The sequence below is a fragment of the Scyliorhinus torazame genome, chromosome 21 (genome assembly GCF_047496885.1).
Source record: "Scyliorhinus torazame isolate Kashiwa2021f chromosome 21, sScyTor2.1, whole genome shotgun sequence".
Classification (NCBI taxonomy): domain Eukaryota; kingdom Metazoa; phylum Chordata; class Chondrichthyes; order Carcharhiniformes; family Scyliorhinidae; genus Scyliorhinus; species Scyliorhinus torazame.
The window spans coordinates 126838890-126863525 of NC_092727.1; the positions used below are offsets into that span (position 1 = coordinate 126838890).

Consider the following 24636-nt stretch of genomic DNA (forward strand, 5'->3'; position numbering starts at 1 on the left):
TCACAAGACGCCGTCTCCAGCCTCTTCCGTGCTGCCCCCTCCCCCTCCATCACCCACTTGTGCACCATCGCCGCATTGCAGCCCAGTAGTACCCGCAGAGGTTGGGCTGCGCCAGTCCGCCTCCCATTCCTACCCCACTCCAGGAACACCCTTCTCACCCTCTGAGTCCCTCGCGCCCACACAAACCCCGTTATGCTCCTGTTGACCCGCCTAAAGAAGGCCTTTGGGATAAGAATGGGGAGGCCCTGGAACAGGAACAAAAACCTTGGGAGCACCGTCATCCTGACTGACTGCACCCTACCCGCCAGGGACAGCGGCAACGCGTCCCACCTCTTAAACTCCTCCTCCATTTGCTCCACCAGCCTCGTGAAATTAAGTCTATGCAGGGCCCCCCAGCTCCTGGCCACCTAGACCCCCAAATACCTGAAGCTCCTCTCTGCCCTTTTTAGTGGGAGCTCGCCAATCCCCCTCTCCTGGTCCCCTGGGTGAACCATGAACAACTCTCTCTTCCCCAGGTTGAGCTTGTACCCTGAGAAATCCCTGAACTCCCTGAGGATCCTCATTATCTCCGGCATTCCCCCCACCGGGTCCGCCACATATAGCAGCAAGTCTCCGCATAGAGTGACACCCTATGCTCCTCCCCACCCCGCACCAGCCCCCTCCAGTTCCTTGACTCCCTCAGTGCCATAGCCAGGGGTTCAATCGCCAGTGCGAAGAGCAGGGGGGACAGGGGACACCCCTGCCTCATTCCTCGATGCAACCAAAAGTACACAGACCTCCTCTTGTTCGTGGCCACACTCGCCATCGGGACCTCGTACAACAGCCTAACCCACCTGATGAACCCCTCCCCAAACCCGAACCTCTTCAGCACCTCCCACAAGTACCCCCCTCTACCCTATCGAAGGCCTTCTCAGCGTCCATTGCCGCCACTATCTCCGCCTCCCCCTCTCTCGCCGGCATCATAATAACGTTCAGGAGCCTCCGCACATTCGCGTTCAACAGCCTCCCCTTCACGAACCCCGTCTGGTCATCGTGGATGACCTGCGGCACCCAATCCTCAATTCTCGTGGCAAAGACCTTCGCCAGCACCTTGGCATCTACATTTAACAACAAAATCGGCCTGTAAGACCCACACTGCAGGGGATCTTTGTCCCGCTTCAGGATCAAGGAGATCAGTGCCCAGGACATCGTAGGGGGCAAAGCCCCCCCCCTCCCTTGCCTCATTGAAGGTCCTAACCAGCAACGGGCCCAACAGGTCCATATATCTCTTGTAAAACTCGGCCAGGAAACCGTCCGGCCCCGGTGCCTTCCCCGCCTGCATGCTCCCTATTCCTTTGGCCAGCTCCTCCAGCCCAATCGGGGCCCCTAATCCCGCCACCAGTCCCTCCTCCACCTTCGGGAACCTCAGTTGGTCCAGAAAGCGGCCCATCCCTCCCCCCTCCAGTGGGGGCTCGGACCGATACAGTTCCTCATAAAAGTCCCTAAAGACCCCATTGATGCCAACCCCACTCTGCACCACACTCCCTCCCCTATCCTTAACTCTCCCAAGCTGCGTCCCGCTTCAGAAACTGATGCGCCAGCATCCGACTTGCCTTTTCCCCATATTCATAAATCGCCCCGATGGCCTTCCTCCACTGCGCCTCCGCCTTCCTGGTGGTCAACAGGTCGAATTCGGCCTGGAGGCTACACCTCTCCCTCAACAGTCCCTCCTGCGGCACCTCCGCATACCTCCTGTCTTCCCTCACCATTTCCCCCACCAGCCTCTCCCTCTCCCTCTGCTCTCTCCTCTCCTTGTGGGTTCTAATGGAGATCAGCTCTCCCCTAACCACCGCCTTCAGCGCCTCCCAGACCATCCCCACTCGGACCTCCCCATTATCGTTGGCCTCCAGGTATCTCTCTATGCTTCCTCGGACCCACTCGCTCACCTCCTCGTCCGCCAACAGCCCCACCTCCAAGCGCCACAACGGGCGCTGGTCCCTCTCCTCCCCCAGCTGTAGGTCTACCCAATGCGGGCGTGATCCGAAATGGCTATCGCCAAGTACTCGGTATCCTTTACTCTTGCAATCAGCGCCCTGCTCATAACAAAAAAGTAGATGTGCGAGAAGAATGAAAATTCCCTGGCTCCCGGCCTTGCAAATCTCCAAGGGTCCACCCCTCCCATCTAGTCCATAAACCCCCTCAGCACTTTAGCCGCCACCGGCCTCCTACCCGTCCTAGACCTGGAGCGATCCAGTGTCGGATCCAACACCGTGTTAAAGCCCCCCCCCCCCCCCCCCCCCATTATCAGGCTCCCCACTTCCAAGTCTGGGATCCGACCCAACATGCGCCGCATAAAACCCGCATCATCCCAGCTCGGGGTGTACACGTTGACCAGCACCACCCTCTCCCCTTGCAGCTTACCACTTACCATTACGTACCTGCCGCCATTGTCTGTCACAATGCTCGATGCCTCGAACGCCACCCTCTTTCCCACCAAGATCACCACCCCCTGATTTTTGGCATCCAGCCCCAAATGAAACACCTGGCCTACCCACCCCTTCCTCAATTTTACCTGGTCTGCTACCTTCAGGTGTGTCTCCTGGAGCATGACCACATCCGCCTTCAGTCCCTTCAGGTGCGCGAACACCCAGGCCCGCTTAACCGGCCAGTTGAGTCCCCTTGCGTTCTAGGTTATCAGCTGGATCAGGGGGCTACCCGCCCCCCCTCCTCCGCCGACTAGCCATAAACCCTCCTCGGCCAGCCACACGCCCACGACCGGCCCGTTCCCCACGGCGGCAGACCCCTGTCCCAACCCCCTCTACTCGCTCTATCTCCCCCTTGACCATACCAGCAGCAAGCCGGTGTCGTCCGTGGTCTCCCCCCCCCCCCCCCCCCCCCCCGTCCCCGTCCCGTCCCGTCCCCCCCAAAGCTAGGGCCCCTCCTAGCTGCATTGCTTCCCCCATTGCACTCCCGCAAGTCAGCTGACCCTGGCTGCTCCCGCCTCTCCTTCGACTCCTCCCATTGTGGGACATACCCTCCTCCTCCATTACCCACCCGCAGGCTCTCCGCCTGCCCCTTCCATCCCAAGCGCGGGGAAAAACCCGCGCTTCCCCGCCCTGGCCCCGCCTCCTCTAGCCTTCAGCATGGAAAAAGCCCACGCTTTCCACCTGTCCGGCCCTGCCTCCTCTGGCACAGCTCCTTTTACAGGTCCAGTCCCCTCACCCCCGACTCGGGCCTCCCCCTCCCCCAAGGGGCCCCATCCCCCCTGCCGGCCATCCACCCCCTACTCCGTTTACTTTAAAAAAAAATTTAGAGTACCAATTAATTTTTTTTTTTCAATTAAGGGGCAATTTAGTGTGTTCAATCCACCTACCTTGCACATCTTTGGGTTGTGGGGGCAAAACCCACGCAAACACAGGGAGAATGTGCAAACTCCACACGGACAGTGACCCAGAGCCGGGATCGAACCTGGGACCTCGGCGTCGTGAGGCAGCAGGGCTAACCCACTGCGCCACTGTGCTGCCCTCTTCTCCGTTTACATGCCCCCCTCAAAGAGCCCACCCGACAGACCCAACCAAAACAGTGCCTAACCCACCCTAACCACCCACACCGAACCAAAAATAAACAGGAACCCCTCAAAATGCAACACAACAACAATCCCCGACCATCCCCACACCCGACTCCACATCCCGACCCTCAGTTTGTGTCCAGCTTCTCGGCCTGAACAAAGGCGCACGCCTCCTCCGGGGACTCAAAATAATGGTGCCAGTCCTTGTAGGTGACCCACAGACACGCTGGTTGCATCATGCCAAACTTCACCCCCTTCCTGTGCAGCACTGCCTTCGCCCTGTTGTACCCGGCCCTCTTCTTCACCACCTCCGCGTTCCAGTCCTGATATATTCGAACCTCTGCGTTCTCCCACTTGCTGCTCCTCTCTTTCTTGGCCCACCTGAGTACGCACTCCCGATCAGCGAACCGATGAAACCGCACCAGCACCGCCTGCGTCGGCTCGTTAACTTTGGGCCTCCTCGCCAGCACTCTATGGGCCCCTCCCAGCTCCAGGGGCCCCTGGAAGGACCCCACTCCCATCAGCGAGTTTAACATGGTGACCACATAGGCCCCCACATCCGACCCCTCCAGCCCCTCCGGGAGTCCAGAATCCACTGATTCTTCCGCCTCGACCAATTCTCCATCTCCTCGAACCGTTCTTGCCATTTCTTGTGAAGCGCCTCATGCGCCTCCACCTTTACCGCTAGGCCCAAGATCTCGTCCTCGTTATCTGAGATCTTTTGTCGGACCTCGCGGATCACCACCCCCTGGGCCGTCTGGGTCTCCAGCAACTTATCAATAGAAGCCTTCATCGGCTCCTGCAGGTCCGCTTTGAGCTCCCTGAAGCAGCGCTGGATGACCTCCTGCAGCTCCTGCGCCCACTGCATCCATGCTGCCTGGTCCCCGCCCGCCGCCATCTTGCTCTTCTTCCCTCGCACTTTCTTTGGCTTCACCACCACTTTTTTAGTCGCCCCGCTCCTGGTCCAAGCCATACACTGCCGGGGAAATGTTGTAGTCTTCTTCCCACACCGGGAAATGTCGAACAAATGCCGATGGGGGCCCTGAAAAGAGCCCAAAAGTCCGTTCCAAGCGGGAGCTGCCGAACGTGCGGCTTAGCTTTGCATAGCCGCAACCGGACGTCTCCTTATTCTATGTGTTCACTAGCTGCATGTTTGCATATCATGACAATTCCCTTTTAAAATAATTTGAAAACTCTCCATCCACAATATTTGTAGCAGAAAATTCTCTGATTTCTAACTGCCTTCAGTGTTTTTTTTTTCATTTCTACACACTCCTTTTCAGATGATCATGAAATAAACAATTTTTCCTTTACCATCTCTTCAACCAATGGGAACAATCTTACACCATTTTATTATCTTTAATATCAAGCTGTGTTAGTCGTAACTCGGTGCGTAACACGTGCTTCTGAGTCATAAGTAGGTTCAAGTCTCACTTCAGAATTTTAGCACAAAAATCATGACTTGCTCTCCAGTGTGTGCTGCACTGTCAGAAGTTCTATCTTTTGAATTAGACTTTAATCTGAGGCTCCATCTCCTCGGTGGATGGAAAGGGCACCATTTTTAGTTGTCCCCGGTGCCCTGGCCAAGATTTGTCACTCAATCAACATCACAGAAGCAGATTTTTATTTTATATAAATTTAGAATATCCAATTCTTTTTTTCCAATTAAGGGGCAATTTAACGTGGCCAATTAACCTATCCTGCACATCTTTGGTCTGTGGGGTGAAACCCACGCACGCACGGGGAGAATGTGAAAACTCCACACGGACAGTGACCCAGAGCCGGGATCGAACCTGGGACCTCGGCGCTGTGAGACTGCAATGCTAACCACTGCGCCACTGCGCTGCCCCTAAAAAGCAGATTTAATAGTCATTGTCACATTGCATTTGCGGAAGCTTGCTGTGCACATGTTGGCTGCAGCTTCTTTACATTATAACAGTGACTACACTTCAAAAGCACTTAATTGGTTGTCAAGTGCTTTTGAGACATTTGGTGGTCTTGAAAAGCACAATGTAAATGCAAGGTTTTTTTAAAGCTATCTTGGCTATCTATACGCCTTCATATCGTTCCATTCTGGAAAATTTATTTTGCTTCTTGCCCTTTTCCTTATGCCCTTCGATTAGCTCCCTTTATATAGCCACACATTCCTTATTTCCAAATGTATTACCTTTGTTCTAAGTTCTCCATTCAGCATTATGTGTCCTCTACCATTCTTGATTCCCAAGTTCAGAAAGCATTGAGAACGTGGGCCATGCAGTAGCCATTTGTTGTGAAGTTGGTTTAAAGTGATTTCAATTGATGGTTTTTTTCAACTTCCATTATTTCCCTGCTCCACCAGAGGAAAACAGTCGCCACCTCTCTGAATATCCTGGTAGATTCAGGAGCCTAATAAATCTGTTTCCTGAAAGGCTTCTGTAATTTTTATGATATAGTTAACAGGCGGTATCTTACTTGTTTGATCCCTGTCGCCTTATTGTAGAACATTTATAAAAGTTATGATTTGTTCTCAAAAATTGTGGTTGCACTACAGTGTATCTGATAATCCTCCACACGTGGAGTAACATCTGATCAAGAATTGATTTACTCTTGAGAGGCACTGTGATGCGGCAATATACTAAGCAACTGAGTGGTAGGAAGATGAATTGCACCGTTCATTCTCCACGTAAATTATGATTTATCAAGTAAGATACCTGTCTGTTAACCAACTTTTCTAAGTTTCAGAAGTCTTTTATCAAGGAGACATTTTAGGCTCCAGAAGCTTCTCCACTTCAAACAGTTTTTGAATGGGAAGGTGGTGGCGTAGTGGTATTGGCACTGGACTAGTAATCCAGAGACCCAGAGTACTGCTCTGGGGTCCCAGGTTCAAATCCCGCCATTGCAGATGCTGAAATTTGAATTAAATAAAAATCTGGAATTAAAAGTCTAATTCTGACCATGAAACCATTGTTGAGTGTCATAAAAACACATCTGGTTCACTAATGTCCTTTAGGAAGGAAATCTGACATCCTTACCTGGTCTGGCCTACATATGACTCCAGACACACACCAATGTGGTTGACTCTTAACAGCCCCCCAAGACAATTAGGGATGGGCAATAAATGCTCTCTCAGCCTGCGACTTCCACATCCCTTGTACAAATTTTAAAAAAACTTTGAAACGACTAATCGTTGTGTTGCTGTGCTTGGAACTGATGAGAAACAACGGAAGGATGATTTCTCTGTAAGGCCAGCATTTCTTAGCATGTTATTGTCAAATCAAACTCTTAACAAGAATTGTTTCCACATCAACATCACTTGTGAAAATTTTAAGCAGTTCATTATCACATTGCATGTAATATTGGGAATCCTGCCATTCTTAAATGTGTCCAAAGTGAAATTAATAACATGAAGCTTCATTTATGAACCAGCAACACTTTTTAAGGAAACGCACCTTTAGAATAGGATCATTTGTTTTTGCTTTCTCAGTTTGTGTAAATCAGTCCTTGGCAAATACAGCACAGGAACAGGCCCTTCGGCCCTCCAAGCCTGTGCCAACCATGCTGCCCGACTAAACTACAATCTTCTACACTTCTTGGGTCCGTATCCCTCTATTCCCATCCTATTCATGTATTTGTTAAGATGCCCCTTAAATGTCACTATTGTCCCTGCTTCCACCACCTCCCCCCCGCAGCGAGTTCCAGGCACCCACTACCCTCTGTGTAAAACACTTGCCTCGTACATCTACTCTAAACCTTGCCCCTCGCACCTTAAACCTTTGCCCCATCTTAATTGACCCCTCTACCCAGGGGAAAAGCCTCGTTAACCGTTTTCTCCATTGTCCTTAAAGACATTGACTCCTAACTGTGGAGACGCATTCAGGCTGCCTGCTACCTCACCCAAGTGATCATTCTTGGTGAGATCTTGACAGTTAGTGCCAGAAGAATAATTAACCGTGGCTATATCAGCTCAATTTGGAGCAGTGAGCAGCTGTCGGGAATTGGAACTCTACTTGATTTTCCCTCTCCTAGTACCTGGGTGTATAGGTGCATGTAATATCCATGCTTTGCTGCGGGTGCGATCACTACCCTGACCCATACAAGAAATCTAGATATGACTTACGCAAAGCCATCAGGGTTGCCAAGAGACAGTACCAGACTAAGCTAGAGTCACAGACTAACGACACCGACTCTTGTCAGTTATGGCAAGGCTTCAACAGTATAATGGGCTACAAAGCAAAGCCGAGTAGAATCTCTGCAACAGAGCACTCCTCTCCATTGAACTCAGTGCATTCTATGCTTGTTTAGAGCAGGAAGGCAACAAACCGCTGTCAACTGCCACAACCGCCTCGGACACACCCGTACTTACCATCACAGCCTTTTTGAAAGTGAAGCCACGGAAAGCAACGGGTTCTGATGGAGGCCCTGGTCGTGTGCTCGGATCCTGCGCAGACCAACTGACAGGTGTTCACCTCTTCACCTCTCCCAACTCCGTTCCGAGGTTCCCACCTGCTTCAAGAAGACAACCATCATTCTGGTGCCAAAGAAAAACCAGGCAAAGTGCCTCCATGACTACCATCCGGTGGCATTGATATCCATAATTAAGTGCTTTGAGAGGTTGGTCATGAAGACCCATCAACTCCATACTCCCAGAATACCTTGATCCATTGCAATTCGCATACTGCCACAACAAGTCCACAGCAGACGCTATCTCCCTGGCCCTATACTCATCCCTGGAGCAACTCGACAACAAGGACTCTATGTCAGCCTCCTATTCATTGACTATAACTCCGCCTTCAACCTCAATCCCAGTCAAGCTCATATCCAAACTCCAAAACCTAGGACATGGCTCTTCCCTCTGCAACTGGGTCCTCGACTCCCTGACCCATAGACCACAATCAGTAAGGATAAACAACAACATCTCCTTGATAGTCCTCAATACTGGGGCTCCGCAAGGCTGCATACTTAGCCTCCTACTACCCCTTATACACACACAAAATTTAGCACAAACTCCATCTTCAACTTGCTGATGACACGGCTGTAGTGGGTCGGATCTCAAACAACAATGAGTCAGAATACAGGAGGGAGATGGAGAACCTAGTGGCATGTACAACGACAACAATCTATCCCAGCAAAACCAGTGAACTGGTCATCAACTTCAGACTCCTGAATGGACTGATCTGATCTCTACACATCTTCTCCACTGTTGCAGCATTATACTCTGTATGCTTCACCCGATGTCTATGAATAAAACATTGTGTATTTATCGTATGTCCTATGTTTTGCATGTATGGAACAATCTGCCTGGACTGTACGCAGAGCAATACTTTTCATTGTACCTCAGTTCACATGACAATAAATCTAAATCAAAGCTGGAGTCGGACCAGCTTACCTGTATGATTCATTTGTTCAGCTTTATCGGTCAAAACTGTCAGTACTTGCTTTCACTGTGAATTTTGAGGTGAGTGAGGTTAAATTTTAGGATTTTGATATGTTGTACAACTTAAATGTGTTCAATCAAAGCAAAACATACAACTCACTGTGAAGCTCACTTTTGGACTCTGTTCCATCACTGAATTTTCCTGTTGGGGATTCTAAAAAAACTAAAGCAAAATACTCCAGTTGCCTCTCAGAATGCAGTAGTGGATCAATTTAGAGGTTAAGGAAATGGTGGATTGTGTATATAGCACTTGAACACCATTTGAACTCTAATAGTCTGAAAATTAACGTGGTTAAACTCCACTGCCAGATGCATAATCCTGATGCATAAAACTTTGGTGCATTTGCAAAGTGGGGTAAGCAAAAACTTTTGAGTTTACTCTGAGGCACATCTGGATTTTCTGAAGATTTAATTAGCTGTCTTTGAAATATACTCCTTGTTTCCTGAAATTTATCTCTTAATTTTTGTTTGCCCTAGGGAAACCGCTCTCTTGATTGATCCAAAAAACTCCTGCTCATCGTCAAAGCAGTGGGTTGCTTTGGTCGTCGGCCATGAGCTTGCTCATCAGTGGTTTGGAAACCTTGTCACCATGGTAATATTCTAATTTTTGGAAAATAAAAGGGAGCGTATTTGTGAAAACTCAGCTTTTCTTTGTTCTGCTTTAAGTGGGACAGTTGTCTCCAGGCAAAGGCTTGCCTGCACCACAGAATTCCAGTATACCGGTGAACTATTGGGTATAATTCATGAGTTCAGTCATTTTATCACAAAGTCCTGAATCAAGTGGCAAATGTAATAAGAATTATAGGTTATGGAATGCAATAGATTTCCTCTGTAGGTTTTAATAAAGTTTGAAATACCTAATTGAAGTTGTACTGCTGTGTTGAGCAGCGCTGGAATTATCTGGTGTGTATCTGATGGAAGGTGGTAAAATTTCTTCTCTACCTTCGAAATACAATGTGAGAAAATTTTATCTTGACTATTTTCCCTCACAGGAACTGCCAAATTGAAACCCTTTACTCTACCCATCCTCAGACTAGAAGAAGAAGAGAATTCTTGGGTGGCGCAGTGGTTAGCACTGCTGCCTCACAGCACCGAGGACCTGGGTTCGATCCCAGCCCCGGGGACCTGTCATTTAAAAAAAAAAAATGTATTTTATTACAAACTTGTATCAAAAAAGGTTACAGCGAGTAAACACCCTGGGAAACATACTTCCCAACAATCAATTATACAGTCCGTACAGATTTTCCCCCTTTTTCACCCCCCTCCCTCCCCCATGACGAACAGCCCCATAAACACGGTCGCAAACATCCCCCACCTTTCCTCAAACCCCCCTGAAGAGGGGGAGCACGGTGGCGTAATGGTTAGCATTGCTGCCTCATGGCGCCGAGGTCCATGTGTGCGTGATTCGCTGGCTCCCGCCCACACCTCTCACACTCATCTGCTAACCCCTGAAAGAACCCACTCACTCTCGCCCGAGTCATATGCACCCTGTGCACCTCCTTAAACTGTATCAGGCTCATCCTTGCACAAGAGGAAGTCCCATTTACCCTACGCAGTGCCTCACTCCATACTCTCCAATTGATCTCCCCTCCCAACTCTGCTTCCCATTTCTACTTGATCTTCATCACCCTCTCGCCTCCCTGCTCCCCCAGCCACTTGTATATATCCGCAATTCTTCCCTCCCCTTCCACATCCGGAAGCAGCAGTCACTCCAGGCGGGTGTATCCAGGCAACCTGGGGAACCCCCTCCAGACCTTTAGCGCAAAGTCCCTAACCTGCAGATACCTGAACTCCCCATCGGCAGCTCTACCCTCTCCCTTAACTCTTCCAGACTGGCAAACCCTACCCGGGATTGTCCTTGTGGAGTTTGCCCGCAATCCAAAAATGTGCAGTGTAGGTGGATTGGCCATGGTAAATTATCCCTTAATAGAATTTTTTAAAAATTTAAATAAAAGAATTCTGGAACCACTGTAGGTTAGGTGGGGTTACGGGGATAGTGGGGGGGGTGGGGGGGGGGGGGGGGGGTGGTGGTGGTTGGGGGGGGGGGTGGGGGGGGGGGGGGTGGTGGTGGGGGGGGGGGGGGTTTGGTATGGTGGTTTTTCAGAGTGTTGGTGCGGACCCAATAGGCCAAATGGCTTCCTTCTGCCCTGGAGCGATTCTATGACTGTATGCCAGGCAGCATCTGTGGAATGAGAAACAGAATTAACATTGTAGATATGTAACATTTTATCACAACAGGCGTTATGTTAGAATTCTGATGAAGGAAGTTCCAGCCAAAATAGTAACACTGTTTCTTTCTCCACTGATGTTGTCTAATCCGCTGAAATGGTTCCAGCACTTTCTGTTTTAAGTTTTGATATCCAACATCTGCTCTATTTTGCTTTTTGTTTCATTCCTAATTTACTTCTACTATAATATCATAGTTGATTACTTTTATCTGCATCCAGACTCCTGGTAGAACTATTTTTCCAAGGTGCTCTGATTTTGTCAGATACTGTACATCAATGCATCTATACTTTATATGATGGTGAGCTAGAGCTTTAGATGAAACTGGAACACCCAGTATGCATTGGCAGTATAACCTGTCCAGCTGGATATTGCCTGCTGACCCAAGGAGTTGAATTTCTGCCAGTAGTTGGGTAATAAGCAGCAACATTGTGCATCACAGCATATTGCTGACTGTTTGTGTTACAGTAGAGTCAGTTCAATGCCATTTCACTGCCAGATCAACGATTTGCTAGACATAAGCAAAAGTAAATCTAGTTAGGATTAGTATGGAGTCTGAGTTTAATGCTAGGATTTTGGGGCAGGGTTTGATTGGTTGTAACAGTGTAACTGTGCTCCATAAGTCCAAATAAAACGTGCACGATTATTTGCTTGAATCTGTTAGACTTTGCATCGAAATCAAATCACATCAACATATTTACACTGGCTAAGTACTGGGCACCATATTGCTTGGTTCCATTTCTTGAGTTTGCAAGCAGTTGGTGCCCAATCTGAAGAATTCCATTTTTATACTGGTGTCTGTTGAACTATGAACAGCACAACTTCAGGAAGGGTATATTGGCCTTTGAGGATTTGCAGCATTGTTTTCCAGAATGATATTTGGATTGCAAGGGTTAAATTACGAGGAGAGGTTATGTAAACTTGGGCTGTAGTTCCTGGAATTTAGAAAGGTTTCTCTTGGGGCCTCCTGCTGTTGCCCCCAATGCACAAACACAACTTCAACCAGTCCTGCAAATGGCTGCTTTGTTTTCATCTTTTAGTTTTGAATTTTTAATATATGCCACCTGTACTCAAATTATAGGAAAATAGGATCAGGAGTAGGCCATTTGGCCTGTTGAACCTGTTCTTCTGTTTAAACAGATCATAGTTGATCCTCTACCTCTGCACTATTTTTCCCCCACTAACGCCATATCCCTTGATGCTATTAGTATCCAGAAATCTGTTGATATTTGTCTTGAACGTGCTCAATGATTGAGCTTCCACAGCCCTTCTGGGATAGAGAATCACCATGCTTCCAGTGAACAATTTTCTCCTCCACCTCAGTCTTGAATGGTCTGCCCCTTATTCTGAGCTGTGCTCCTTGGTTCTGGACTCGCAAGCCATGGGAAACATCCTATATACATCTATGCTGTCACGTCCTGTAAGAACTTTGTAAGTTTGAACAAGATCACCTTGCATTCTTTGAAACTCTAGCAAACACAGCCCAGTATCGTCAATCTCTCCTCGTAAGACAATTCCAACATCCCAGGGTTCAGTCTGGTGAGACAAAATCAGAAAATACTGGACAATCTCAGCAGATCTGACAGCATCTATGGAGAAAAAAGGGAGCTGATGTTTCGAGTCTGGATGACTCTTCGTCAAAACTAGAGAGAACTGGAAACAGGATCAGATTTATACTGTAGTGGGCGGGGAGGGGCGAGCGGTGGAGTGGAGCGATGGGGCTGGATAGGGGACCAGCGATAGTTGGAGATAGAGTGGGTCTCCCTGGCCCCCAATCCAGCCCCACCACGCTCTATCTCTCTCTCTGTCTCTCTTCTCCCCCCCCAAAACAGTTCTTCTACTAACGAGTGTCCTGGTATCTGGGGTACGGTGTTGTTTCCTTGCGGAGGATGTTTTTGATCTGAATGTATGTCTGTCCGTATCCTCTTGGTAACTGGAACCTCTCTGCGATGTCTCCCAACGGCCTTGTACATGCCCCTAACCATGAAGAGTCCCCTTGTCCTCTCTCCACCGTTTGAAGGTAGCGTCCATTATTGCGGGAATGTACCTGTGGTTATTGCAGATGGGGGACATGGTGGATATTTCGGTCAGGCTGAAGTGTTGCCTTATTTGGTACCACATCCGGAGAGTGGCTACTACCACTGGACTCCTGGAGTATTTGGTCGGAGGGGATGGGAGAGTGGATGTGGTTAGAGCTCGGAGGGACATCCCTATGCAGGAACTCTCCTCCATCTTCACCTCCGGATCCTTAACTCATCCCCTCACTTTCCGCGGTGGCCGCCCAGTGGTAGAGATGTAGGCACGACGAGAGGGCCAGGCCTTCCATGTTTCCTTTCCTTTGTAGCACCTTGTTTTGGATGCTCGAGCCACACGCACGCACACATGCGCGCGCCATGATCAACTGTGTTGAAAAAAGCCTTTGGGATGTAGCTCGGGAGGGATCTAAACAGCAAAAGGAACCTAGGCAGCACAATCATTTTGATTGTTTGTATTCTTCCTGAGAGTGGGAGTGGGCCATATCTCTGCAGGTTCCTTTTGACTTCTTCGACCAGACTCGTCGGGTTCCATTTGTGGATCCATGTCCAATCGTGGGCTTTTTGGATCCCCAGGTAGTGGTATTTGGTCAGGCCTTGCTTAAAGGGCAGTCCAGCCAGCTCTGTCCCTCCCCCCTGCGTATTTACAGGTAAGAGCTCGCTCTTGCCCAGGTTAAGTTAGTAACCTGAGAACTCCTTCAGGAGTTTTGTTGTCCCTTCCATGCTGGTTTGGGGGTTGGAGATGTAGAGAAGCAGGTCATCTGCACAGGATGAAACTGTATGCTCTTTGTCTCCCATTTGGATACTTGCCTCGTGCCAATTTGCAGCCTGATGTTATAGAGCTGGTGCTTGTCCGTACACTTGCCATGCGAGCGCTGTACAGTAGTTTCACCCAGGAGGTGAACCTTGGTCCAAATCCAAATTGTTCCAGTACCTCTATGAGGTACTTCCATTCAACTCTGTCAAAGGCCTTTTCTACATCCAGGGAGATGATCACTTCTGGTGTTCTCTCCTGGGATGAAGTCATTTTCACGTTCAGCAGGCGCCTGATGTTCGATGTTAGCTGCCTGCCCTTGACAAAATCTGTCGGGACCTTCGCGATCACCTCTGGCTCACAGCTCTCCAGCCGCCTCGCCAAAGCCTTCACCAGGCTATTACACTGAGTAGTGAGATGGGCATGTAGGACCCACACTCAGTCAGGTCTGTCCTTTTTGGGTATCAGTGATATTGAGGCACGTGCCAGTGTTGGTGGTAGGGTGCCCCTTACTAGCGAGTCTGCAAGTGCGGGGTGCAAATTCTTTGTAAAAGTCCACTGGGTGGGTGGCATGGTGGCTCAATGGTTAGCACTGCTGCCTACTGCACTGAGGACTGGGGTTCAATCCTGGCCTACCATACTTACTTTATGGATGAACCCCAACGCTCATGGGTTTCCCTTTGTTTGGGGGCCATCCAAGATGGCTGGGGTAGCCATACTCACAATCTGGCTGCACCCCTGCATCCTGGGTTTTCCTTTTGTCCAGGGGCGAACCAAGATGGCCATCATCGTTATGTATGCCATGTGGATGGGCCCTGCACTCCGGGATTTCCCTTTGTTTGCGGTGCCATTGTTGCCATGTGCAATCTACTGTAGCCAGCATTCCCAGCAAGCAACCCCTCCCCCCCCCCCCCCCCCCCACCCCCCACTTTCCCCATCAAGAGTCGCCTCTCCCCCGACTCATTGCGTTTCTCTTTTTCCCCCCCCCACCACCGCCACCATTTTCTGCATCCTACCTCTCTCACTCCCTCCTTCCTGAGACTCCTAGACTGAAGACGAGGCAGATCTATCCCACACAATTAGTCTCCTCTTTCAAACAAGAGTTCTGGTTCACTACTGGAGTCATCGCCTTCCCAGCCCGTGTTTGCCCACAAATTAGTCAGCTGCTGGTACGGTGAAGTAGTACTACCCTGGAAAGTCACCTAGCGTTTGGCAGGGTGCAACATCCGAAACTGCACCTGGCTTTTGTATAGGGCCCCTTGGCTGCATTGAATTCCGCCTGGCATTTGGCCTGGTCTGCCCCAATGTTCTGGTACACACGGAGTGAATGTCCCTCCCACATAACAGGACTGTGTGTGCCGTGCCCAATTCTGGATCTTTTCCTCGTCTTGGAACCGGTGCAATTTTGCGTTCATGGCCCGTGGTTGCTTCCTGTCTTTGGGCTTTGGTCGGAGTAACCTGTGGGCTCTATTCACTTTTGTGGGCTTGGGGAAGCTTTCCCCTCCAAGAAGCTTGCCCAGCATCTGGTTCATGTACTCCCTGGGTTCCTGCCCTCTGTATCAGAGTAGGCCCACAATGGAGAGGTTTTAACTGGGTGAGACAGGTTCTCTTTTATTAAAAAAAAATGTAATGTGCCCAATTCTCTTTTTTTCCCAATTAAGGGGCAATTTAGCGTGGCCAATCGACCTACCTTGCACATCTTTTGCATTATGGGAGCGAGGGGTTGTGGGAGTGAGATCCACGCAGGGAGAATGTGCAAACTTCACGCGGACAGTGGGCTGGGATCGAACCCAGATCCTCAGCGGCATGAGGCAGCAGTGCTAGCCACTGTGCCACCTGGTGACCAGTTCTCTTCGTCTTCAACCTTCCCGCTCAGCGCCTCTTGTGCCGCCATCAACCTTGTCCTTTCCGTCTCCAATGAGGTAATCCTTTCGCACTGATCGGTGGCAGCCTTCTCCAGCTCCCTGATTGTCGTATCCTGTCGCCTCTCCACCTTTTCCAGCGCTGCTTGAAAGGTGACCATTGTCTCCGCTACCGCCACCTTCACCATAATTTCTAATTTGATGGCATCTCTGTGCAATTGGCGGCGGCGTATGTCCTGGTGGCCCATCCTGTTTGGTGCAACCGATTCCTTCTCGCCCACGTGTTCGCCATTGCCTCAATCTTTCCGCAGGAAACTACAAAAGGTTTTGAATGTAGCCCAATCCATCACGCAAACCAGCCTCCCATCCATTGACTCTGTCTACAATTCCCACTGCCTCGGAAAGAGAGCCAGCATAATTAAGGTCCCCACGCACCCCGGACATACTCTCTTCCACCTTCTTCCGTCAGGAAAAATAATATCAAAGTTTTAGGTCACGTACCAACCGACTCAAGAACACGCTGCCACCAGACTTTTGAATGGACCTACCTCGTATTAAGTTGATCTTTTCTCTACACCGTGCTATAACTGTAACATTATATTCTGCAGTTTCTCCTTCCTTCCCTATGTACGGTATGCATTGTATAGCATGCAAGAAACAATACTTTTCACTGTATACCAATACATGTGACAATAATAAATCAAATCAGATCTGCCTCTCCAGGCTTTTGCTGATTCTGCCGTCCTTTTGGCTGCTCAAATTGTTGCCTGGCATGCCTCGTTCGTTGTGGTGATGTTGGAGGAGGTTGGGGTTTTATTTTTCCATGTTTAGTAGTCTATTATTGGGCTAAAAGTGCCGAATTTCAAGTTTCCAGGAGGAGAACCACCTTTCATGTGTCCACTCAGTACATCCCCATCACCGGAAGTCCTCCTTTTCATATAACCTTAAAGAAGTCTTTGCTTTATGTAACTCGTTAGCTTGCTTTCATATTCTCTTTCCCTTTTCAACAGTTTCTTGGTCATCCTTAGCTGGATTCTAAACCGCTCCTCATCCTCGGGTTTACCACTTATTCTGGCAATTTTATAAGAAATCTTTATCTTTTGTTAGGTACAGTTAATTCACTTTTCTTGTTGTTTTTCTATGTCTCAGAGGAATATATATTTGTTGTAGATCATGTAACACTTCTTAAAATATTAGCAACTCTTCTTTAACGATTAGCTATTGGCTGTCTACCATAAAATCTATTAATGTATTTTCCCAACCCATCATAGTCAACTTGTCCCATATACCTGCATCATTTTCTTTGTTTAGATTTAGATTTAGAACCCTAGTTTCAGAATGAACTATATTACTTTCAAACTTAATGTACAAATTTAATACATTTGTGGTCACTATTTCCTAATAGCTCTTTTACAGCAAGCTTATTAATTAGTCCTTTCTCGTTAGATAATATACTGCTCTGGAAGCCCATCTCGATCTTATTCGGGAATTCATCCTCCACCACATTAGTACTAATTAGGTTTACCCAGTATATATGTAAATTAAAGGTGACCCATTGTATTACCCATGTTACGTGTTGCTCTAATTTCCTGATTTATACAGTACTCAACATTACCACTACAGTTTGGTGTCCAATAAGCAACTCCCACTAATGTTTGCTGCCCCTTGCAGTTTCTTAACTCCACCCATACTGATTCTATGTCTTGATCCTCCAATCTAAGATCCTTAGTTACTAAAGTACTGACTTCATCCCTTTATTGAGAGTGCGTCCCTATCTCCTTTTCCCCTTTGCCTAGCCTTCCGAAATGAAGAATATCCCTGAAGATTCTGGTTCCAGCACTGTTCACCCTGTAACCACATCTCTGCAATGGCAATTTGATCTTACCCATGTACCTCTATTTCCACCTTCAAATCATCTACTTTGTTATGAATGCTGCTTGCAGTCAGATAGTCACCATAACTGTCTTGTTATCATTATGCCGCATTCTGATCCTACTTGATGCTTGCCATTGTTTCGGCTGCTTTCTGATTTTTAAACTATTTTTCTACTTCCTATTACCAGCTTTGCTGGCTTTCAATCTGAGCTTCCTCTCATGTTTCCACCCCTGAACCAATCTAGGTTAAACCTTCCCCAACAATACTAGTAACTCTCCTTGTAACTGTACCTATGAGGATGTTAATCTCGGCCCTGCTGAGGTGCAACCTGTCCATCTTGTACAGGTCCCACCTGCCCCAGAACCAATCCCAATGCCTCATAAATCTGATGCCATTCTTCCTACATCAATTCTCCAGCCCCGTGTTCAATCACTGATTCCCCCTATTGCTGTGCTCACTAGCATGTGGCACTGAGACTAATCTGGAATTACTACTTGTTAATTTCTTCCCGAACTCCTTTTCAAGGCTGCTTTCAGGACCACGTTCCTTTTGCTTCCAATATTGGTACTAATGTGAACCGTAACCTCTGACTGTTCATCCTCCCCCCAGAAGCGTTCCTATTTGTAACTATATAAAAACTAACAAAAGCAGTCATTCTTAATCTTGTCTTTTTTAGCAGCTATTGAAATATTCAATGAGATTGACCGTGGAGCTAGTGTTCATGCTTAATGTAATTAAAGGTCACAAGCAGTGTGTATTGATCTAGTGAGTGATCCTCGCGTGTAGCCTGTATTGTTGAGTTAGATGTGAACGGTGAGTTAGATGTGAACTTGAATGATTTGTTGATCTTCTTTCATGTGGGCTGTTATATGGACATTACAAGTATTGAGTCTTTCCAAACTGTACAATATAATATTTTGTCTGAGAGGATTGGCAGACTTGTGTTTAACAATGCCACCCCAAAAATGTGCATTTGTCTTTGTTTGCCATCCCACAGAGCTTCATGGAGGAAGATTCCAGATAAAACATTTACCTTTCAAATTTGCATTTTTATGAATTAGAAAATCACTAGACAGATGTGAAAATATTTTCTAAACTCTTTCTGCTACTGGAAAACATGTTGGAAGAAGTCTCATGTTTGGTCCAAATTACTATGTGGTTAAACTCCAAGGTTTAGAGTGAACTTTTTTGAATGCTTGCAAACAGCTGAGTCAACAAACATTAGGAGCTGATGATTTAGTCTATGAAGTTTGAAAGAAGCTTATTCGGAGCACAGACAACAAAAACTGGAGTGGGTTTTCCACCAAATTGGGGACACTTTTCTCAATTGCACCAAGCCACTACAGAAAAGGTGAATAAGAATACAATGGGATGACCAATCGACATTGACTCAAGTATTAGATGTGATAAAGGTGTACAAACTGTGCTGTCAACCCTGCAGAGTCACTAACCAGCAGGGACATATGCCAAAATTGTCATGTCCCTCCTCATGGAGCAACTAATTAAGAATATTCTTGAGGGCTAGGTGGACTGTTTACTGACTAAGCTCCAAAATGTTTGTTTTAAAGCACCGTTATTTTTTATTCAAATACTCATTTCGTAGTACAGAACTTGAATATTGCTGAAAGAAGACATTTTGTTGAAGCTTTTTGTCTTTCACTAATCGGGACAATTGCAAAAATACCAATATCAGGTGGTAAGAACACCACTGATTCTAGCAGGAGCTAGACTGATAGCGGTCTCAAAGCCCCGAAGGATAACTTGAAACACTGGTTCTTAGTGGTGTATTTTCTTTTTGAATAATGTGAAGAAACAATGTGCAACTCAGTGAGGAACCAGTCCAGTCATTGTGTAAATAATTAATAAAGAATATCACTAGGATCCCAGATGATAACCCAGCTATTGCAATTTATAAAATTGTGAGAAAATGTTACTACACAACAGTAGTGGTAACACTGACTCTTGGGTATTTTTTATATTAAAACAAACTTTTCATTTAACACCGAATCAACCACATTAAAACAAAGAAATATACTTACAGTTAACAGTTATTAAGTAAAAGGTTAAACTTTAACTTGCTTCTAAACCTGCCTCTGTATTCCCGTAACAGCCTCCCCGAACAGGCGCCGGAATGTGGCGACTAGGGACTTTTCACAGTAACTTCATTTGAAGCCTACTTGAGACAATAAGCGATTTTCATTTCATTTCATTCAATTAAGCAAACCAACACCGTCCAAATACCACTCATGAATGAAGTGAACAACCAGATTTCTACTTCCTCCAAAAATTCTGCACAGAGAAATGAGAGAACCTTTCAGAACCAACTGAAACACCTCAGATTAAAATCCTAGAAAGAACTAACTTTTCAGACAGACCTGGCTCCTCCCCTTATTAAATCATCTATACCCAAATCGGGCATTCTTTGGTCTCCTCCCACAAAATGTCCCATGACCTGTTTAGCCAGGACCAAACACAATACCCATCATAAAAAATCTACATCCCACTTGTCCTTTAAATGTAAACAATATTCCATTAGCAGAATATTTTACCTGCAAAATCAATGAGCACCTCACTTTTTACGACACCATAATCACAGCTGTAGCAGACATTCTGTCGGTATGCATCTTAACCCAGGTTTTAATAACGTTACTGCAAAACATATATATAATATGACAATTTCTTACATTCATCACAATATTTATTAAGTAGAAGAAAATTTTTTAAAATGACAAAAAACACTATGACACTTAAGTCTATGAATAACCATTTTATCTGAAGTTACCTCTTGATCCCAAAATATACCCATGTTCCCTGAACTCCGAGACACCCTTTTCCCACGCAACATCCAATTTTAGCAACTGTACAGGTCAAATCCAGTTAATTGTTACCATACAATAGCGCTTAGGGGACCAAGCCTGGGAAAATGTCTTTTCCTGGTTCATCAAAGGCACAAAACTGTGTCTTTTAGAGGAGAATATCTGCAAACTGCCGTGGCTCTAAATGTTAAATGGACCAGGCCTCCATGGCTCAGATCTCAGATAGAACTGACTGTTGGATGAAAAACTAGCCTCCTTCCTCGATGAGGGTGCTAGCAGTTTATACTGTTTAGTCCCTTTGATATTCCGCTCTGAATTCTTCTACCCCTCAAAGTCTTTGCCGTTCGGAGTTATGATTTGTATAACCCAACTGATCTCTGGTAAACAATGTTTCTGATAGGACCACCCACCCCTCAATGTCTCAAGACTTCTGCTAACCTTGTTATTGAGCAATTCACATCTCATTATTCCTAGAGATCCCTGCTAGTCTTATTACTTGTCTGTTATTTTATTTTCATCTCAAATTAATCTTGTTAATTTCCCACATTCCTAATATAGGGGAAACAACAACTTTAAACTGTATGAAAAGAGTGTGCTGATAGGTTGGTAAATAGACTCGAATAGTAGAGGTATTGCCATGGAGAATGCACCACAGTTAACTGCAAGCATGGTTTAAAAATTTAAACCAGGCAGCTTGACTCTGGTCAACGCATTGCCCTGAGGAATGAACTGGCAAATGGTTATCACTTGTTTTGTTTAGCTGAAACAGGTGAAATGTGCATGCATGTTCTATCTGTCTGAAAAAAACAGGGCTCTATGTAACTTCCAATCCACACAAATGCACCACACTGCAAGCCCGACTGACCATTTTAAATTACTTGACAGCATATTTAGCACACAGGATTATTTAGCAAATGTTGTCCAATGCAGAATCACTGTGCTTTGAGTTTTGCAAACACAAACTGTTTGGATATGGCCTGTACCTTGCCCATTGCAAACAGCGGAAGGGACACACTGTTTGATGTGATCTGCCAGTCTTTAGGACGTACAGCCTACATACCTTGCATCGCACTGGCACTGAAATTTATAACCGCATTATTCATTTGTGTGGTAGGCAGATCTGCATCCTGTTTTTGGTGAATACCACGTGCTGCTGCTACATAGTAACAAGCTGCAATGGCTAACTTCACCTGTTGCCCACATTGTTTGAGATACCTTGCCCGTATAATCTGAGGTAGACTGGGCACTTATGCAGGGCCAAAAGTGACAACCTTAGGCCTGTTTATGAGTGTGTGATATGCAGTGCAAAATTATCTAATCAAGGTAGCCCTTATTCTTGAGGATGCCTTTGATGTGCCTTGTAACTTCATTGAAGCTTACTTGTGACAAGCGATTATTATTATTATTTCAGCATCAAACTTCAATGCTGAGTAAATCGCTTGTGGCCCCATTTACAAGATTTGAATAAGGCCAATCAGTTGGCATATGGAATTGTAAGAATCGCAATGTGGGTCTTGACCATTGATGGTAGGCTAGCAGTAGACCGTGGTAGAGAAACTCCTGGTAGATTTCTAAATTAGTGTGTCAAGAAAAGCGAGTTCATTTGACTGCTCCATTTCAAAGGTGAATTTGAGTGCAAACAAAGAACAAAGAAAAGTACAGCACAGGAACAGGCCCTTTGGCCCTCCAAGCCTGTGCTGACCATGCTGCCCATCTAAACTAAAATCTTCTGCACTTCCGGGGTCCATATCCCTCTATTCCCATCCTATTCATGTATTTGTCAAGATGCCCCTTAAATGTCACTATCGTCCCTGCTTCCACCACCTCCTCCGGCAGCGAGTTCCAGACACCCACTACCCTCTGTGTATAAAAAAAAAAAAAACTTGACTCGTACATCTCCTCTAAACCTTGCCCCTCACACCTTAAACCTATGCCCCTTAGTAATTGACCGCTCTACCCTGGGAAAAAGCCTCTGACTATCCACTCTGTCTATGCCCCATATAATTTTGTAGACCTCGGTCAGGTCGCCCCTCAACCTCCGTTGTTCCAGTGAGAACAAACCGAGTTTATTCAACCTCTCCTCATAGCTAATGCCCTCCATACCAGGCAACATCCTGGTAAATCTCTTCTGCACCCTCTCTAAAGCCTCCACATCCTTCTGGTAGTGTGGCGACCAGAATTGCACACTATACTCCCAAGTGTGGCCTAACTAAGGTTCTATACAGCTGCAACATGACTTGCCAATTTTTATACTCAATACCCTGGCCAATGAAGGTAAGCATGCCATATGCCTTCTTTACTACCTTCTCCACCTGTGTTGCCCCTTTCAGTGACCTGTACACCAAGATCTCTCTGATGGAGACCATTAAAATATACAGGAAATTATTACATACTGCTATGGAAATAAGCATGGGGTAGGAGGTTAGGTGTCATCCCATTGAAGACACGCTTCTTGTGGTACCCAACAAAGATGATTGTGAGAGCTGGGCCTCGAGGAGATCCCATGGCACATCATCTCTATGGGCATATATGTTGTTGTTAAAGCTGAGCTCAACTGTGTGACTTGATGGGTTCATAAGCTCAGTGAATACTGATTCACGCAATGGTGGCTGATCTAGAATACCATGATATTGTGCTGCATGCATATATCTATGGCTCCCGTTAGTTGAACATTGGTGAGTAGGCTAATGATGTCAAATGAGCACATGGACACCGTATTGCAATCGATATGCAAGTCCTGTATCGTCTTTGCAAATGTGAAGGAATCCTTCACCATGTATCTGGAAAACTTGTTCAAAATTGGTTGTGACAGTTCGCCCGACCATTTGACTAATTCATGCTGTGCAGAACCGGTCATAATGAGATTGGGGATAAAGGGACACCACCATTGTGTGCATTGGGCAGTCCGTAAATATGCAGTTGCAGCGAACCGTGAGAACAAGTCCTGTCATATACATCAAGTGGCAGCTCATCACTCTTGCACTAATCCAGCAAGCATTTTTTTGTTTAAGCTTTCTTTCAAGCAAGGTTGTCCAGTCATGTTGAGCAGCATTAAGAATGACATGCATTTTGTTGATGCATACATTTGTTCAAGGTGACTATTCCGGCCCCCTTGTCAGGTTAACTGATGTGTATGTCCGGGTTGGTCTTAAGGCTGCGCAACGCGGTACGACATAATGATGCAAGGGGCTGGTTTAGCTCACTGGGCTAAATCGCTGGCTTTTAAAGCAGACCAAGGCAGGCCAGCAGCACGGTTCAATTCCCGTACCAGCCTCCCCGAACAGGCTCCGGAATGTGGTGACTAGGGGCTTTTCACAGTAACTTCATTGAAGCCTACTCGTGACAAGCGATTTTCATTTCAAGTGAAAACCAGACGAGGAATCCCAGTAGAAGTTGTTCTTTCCCCTAACATTGGTATTTTTGCAATTATCCTGTTCAGTGCAAGGCAAAAAGCTTAGACAATTCTTTCCCCCAGTAATATTATGTATTCGTGGGATGTGGGTATTGCCATTGAGCTGGCATTTATTACCCACCCCTATGTACTTAGTTGCGCATAGAAGTTGGTTGGGATCTGCTGCCTTGAATTTCTGATGATACTAGGATTTACTAGGCTACTTTAGCTGGAAATATCAAGTCAGCCATGTTGATGTAACTTCCTGCCCATGTTTGCACTTAATACTGTGACTCCTAACTTGGTAGTTTCTACAAACTTGATTATGTGATTTGTGCTAACCCTCACAAGAACCGGGGGGTCGTGATTGATCTCCCCGTGGGCTTCATAGAATACGAGTTCCCGTGGTGAGCAGGTGGAGACCCACCCAGCTGTGGCTCGTTAGAAGGACCTTTGAATGTAGCTCCCAGACCCAGACCAGGAGCTCCTGATAGTCCTGGGCTGGAACGTTTGTTTTGTGTGCCACGGTAGTGGTTTTATTTTTAGTTTAAAATAAGCCAGTTTAGCTTTTCACTTGACATCTTCTGGAATTATTACTTTGGCAGCAAGGATCAAACAAACTAGGATTTTTTTCACTGGAAAGACAGAGGCTGAGAGGAGACCTGATGGAGGTCTACAAAATTATGAGAGGCATAGACAGGGTGGACATCAGAGGCTTT

At 46.7% G+C, this 24636-nt stretch overlaps 1 protein-coding gene across 2 annotated transcripts in view; it reads left to right on the forward strand.

Moving 5' to 3' along the window:
- The window catches only part of npepps (aminopeptidase puromycin sensitive), a 318075-nt gene that overhangs the window by 177673 nt on the left and 115766 nt on the right, over positions 1–24636 (forward strand). For both annotated transcript variants that reach the window (XR_011937518.1, XM_072487504.1), the window contains exon 9: positions 9438–9552. Coding sequence is in view for 1 of the 2 variants with exons in the window: in XM_072487504.1 (XP_072343605.1) it covers positions 9438–9552 (115 nt within the window). In the remaining variant the exon portion in view is untranslated. The remainder of the gene's footprint in view (positions 1–9437; positions 9553–24636) is intronic.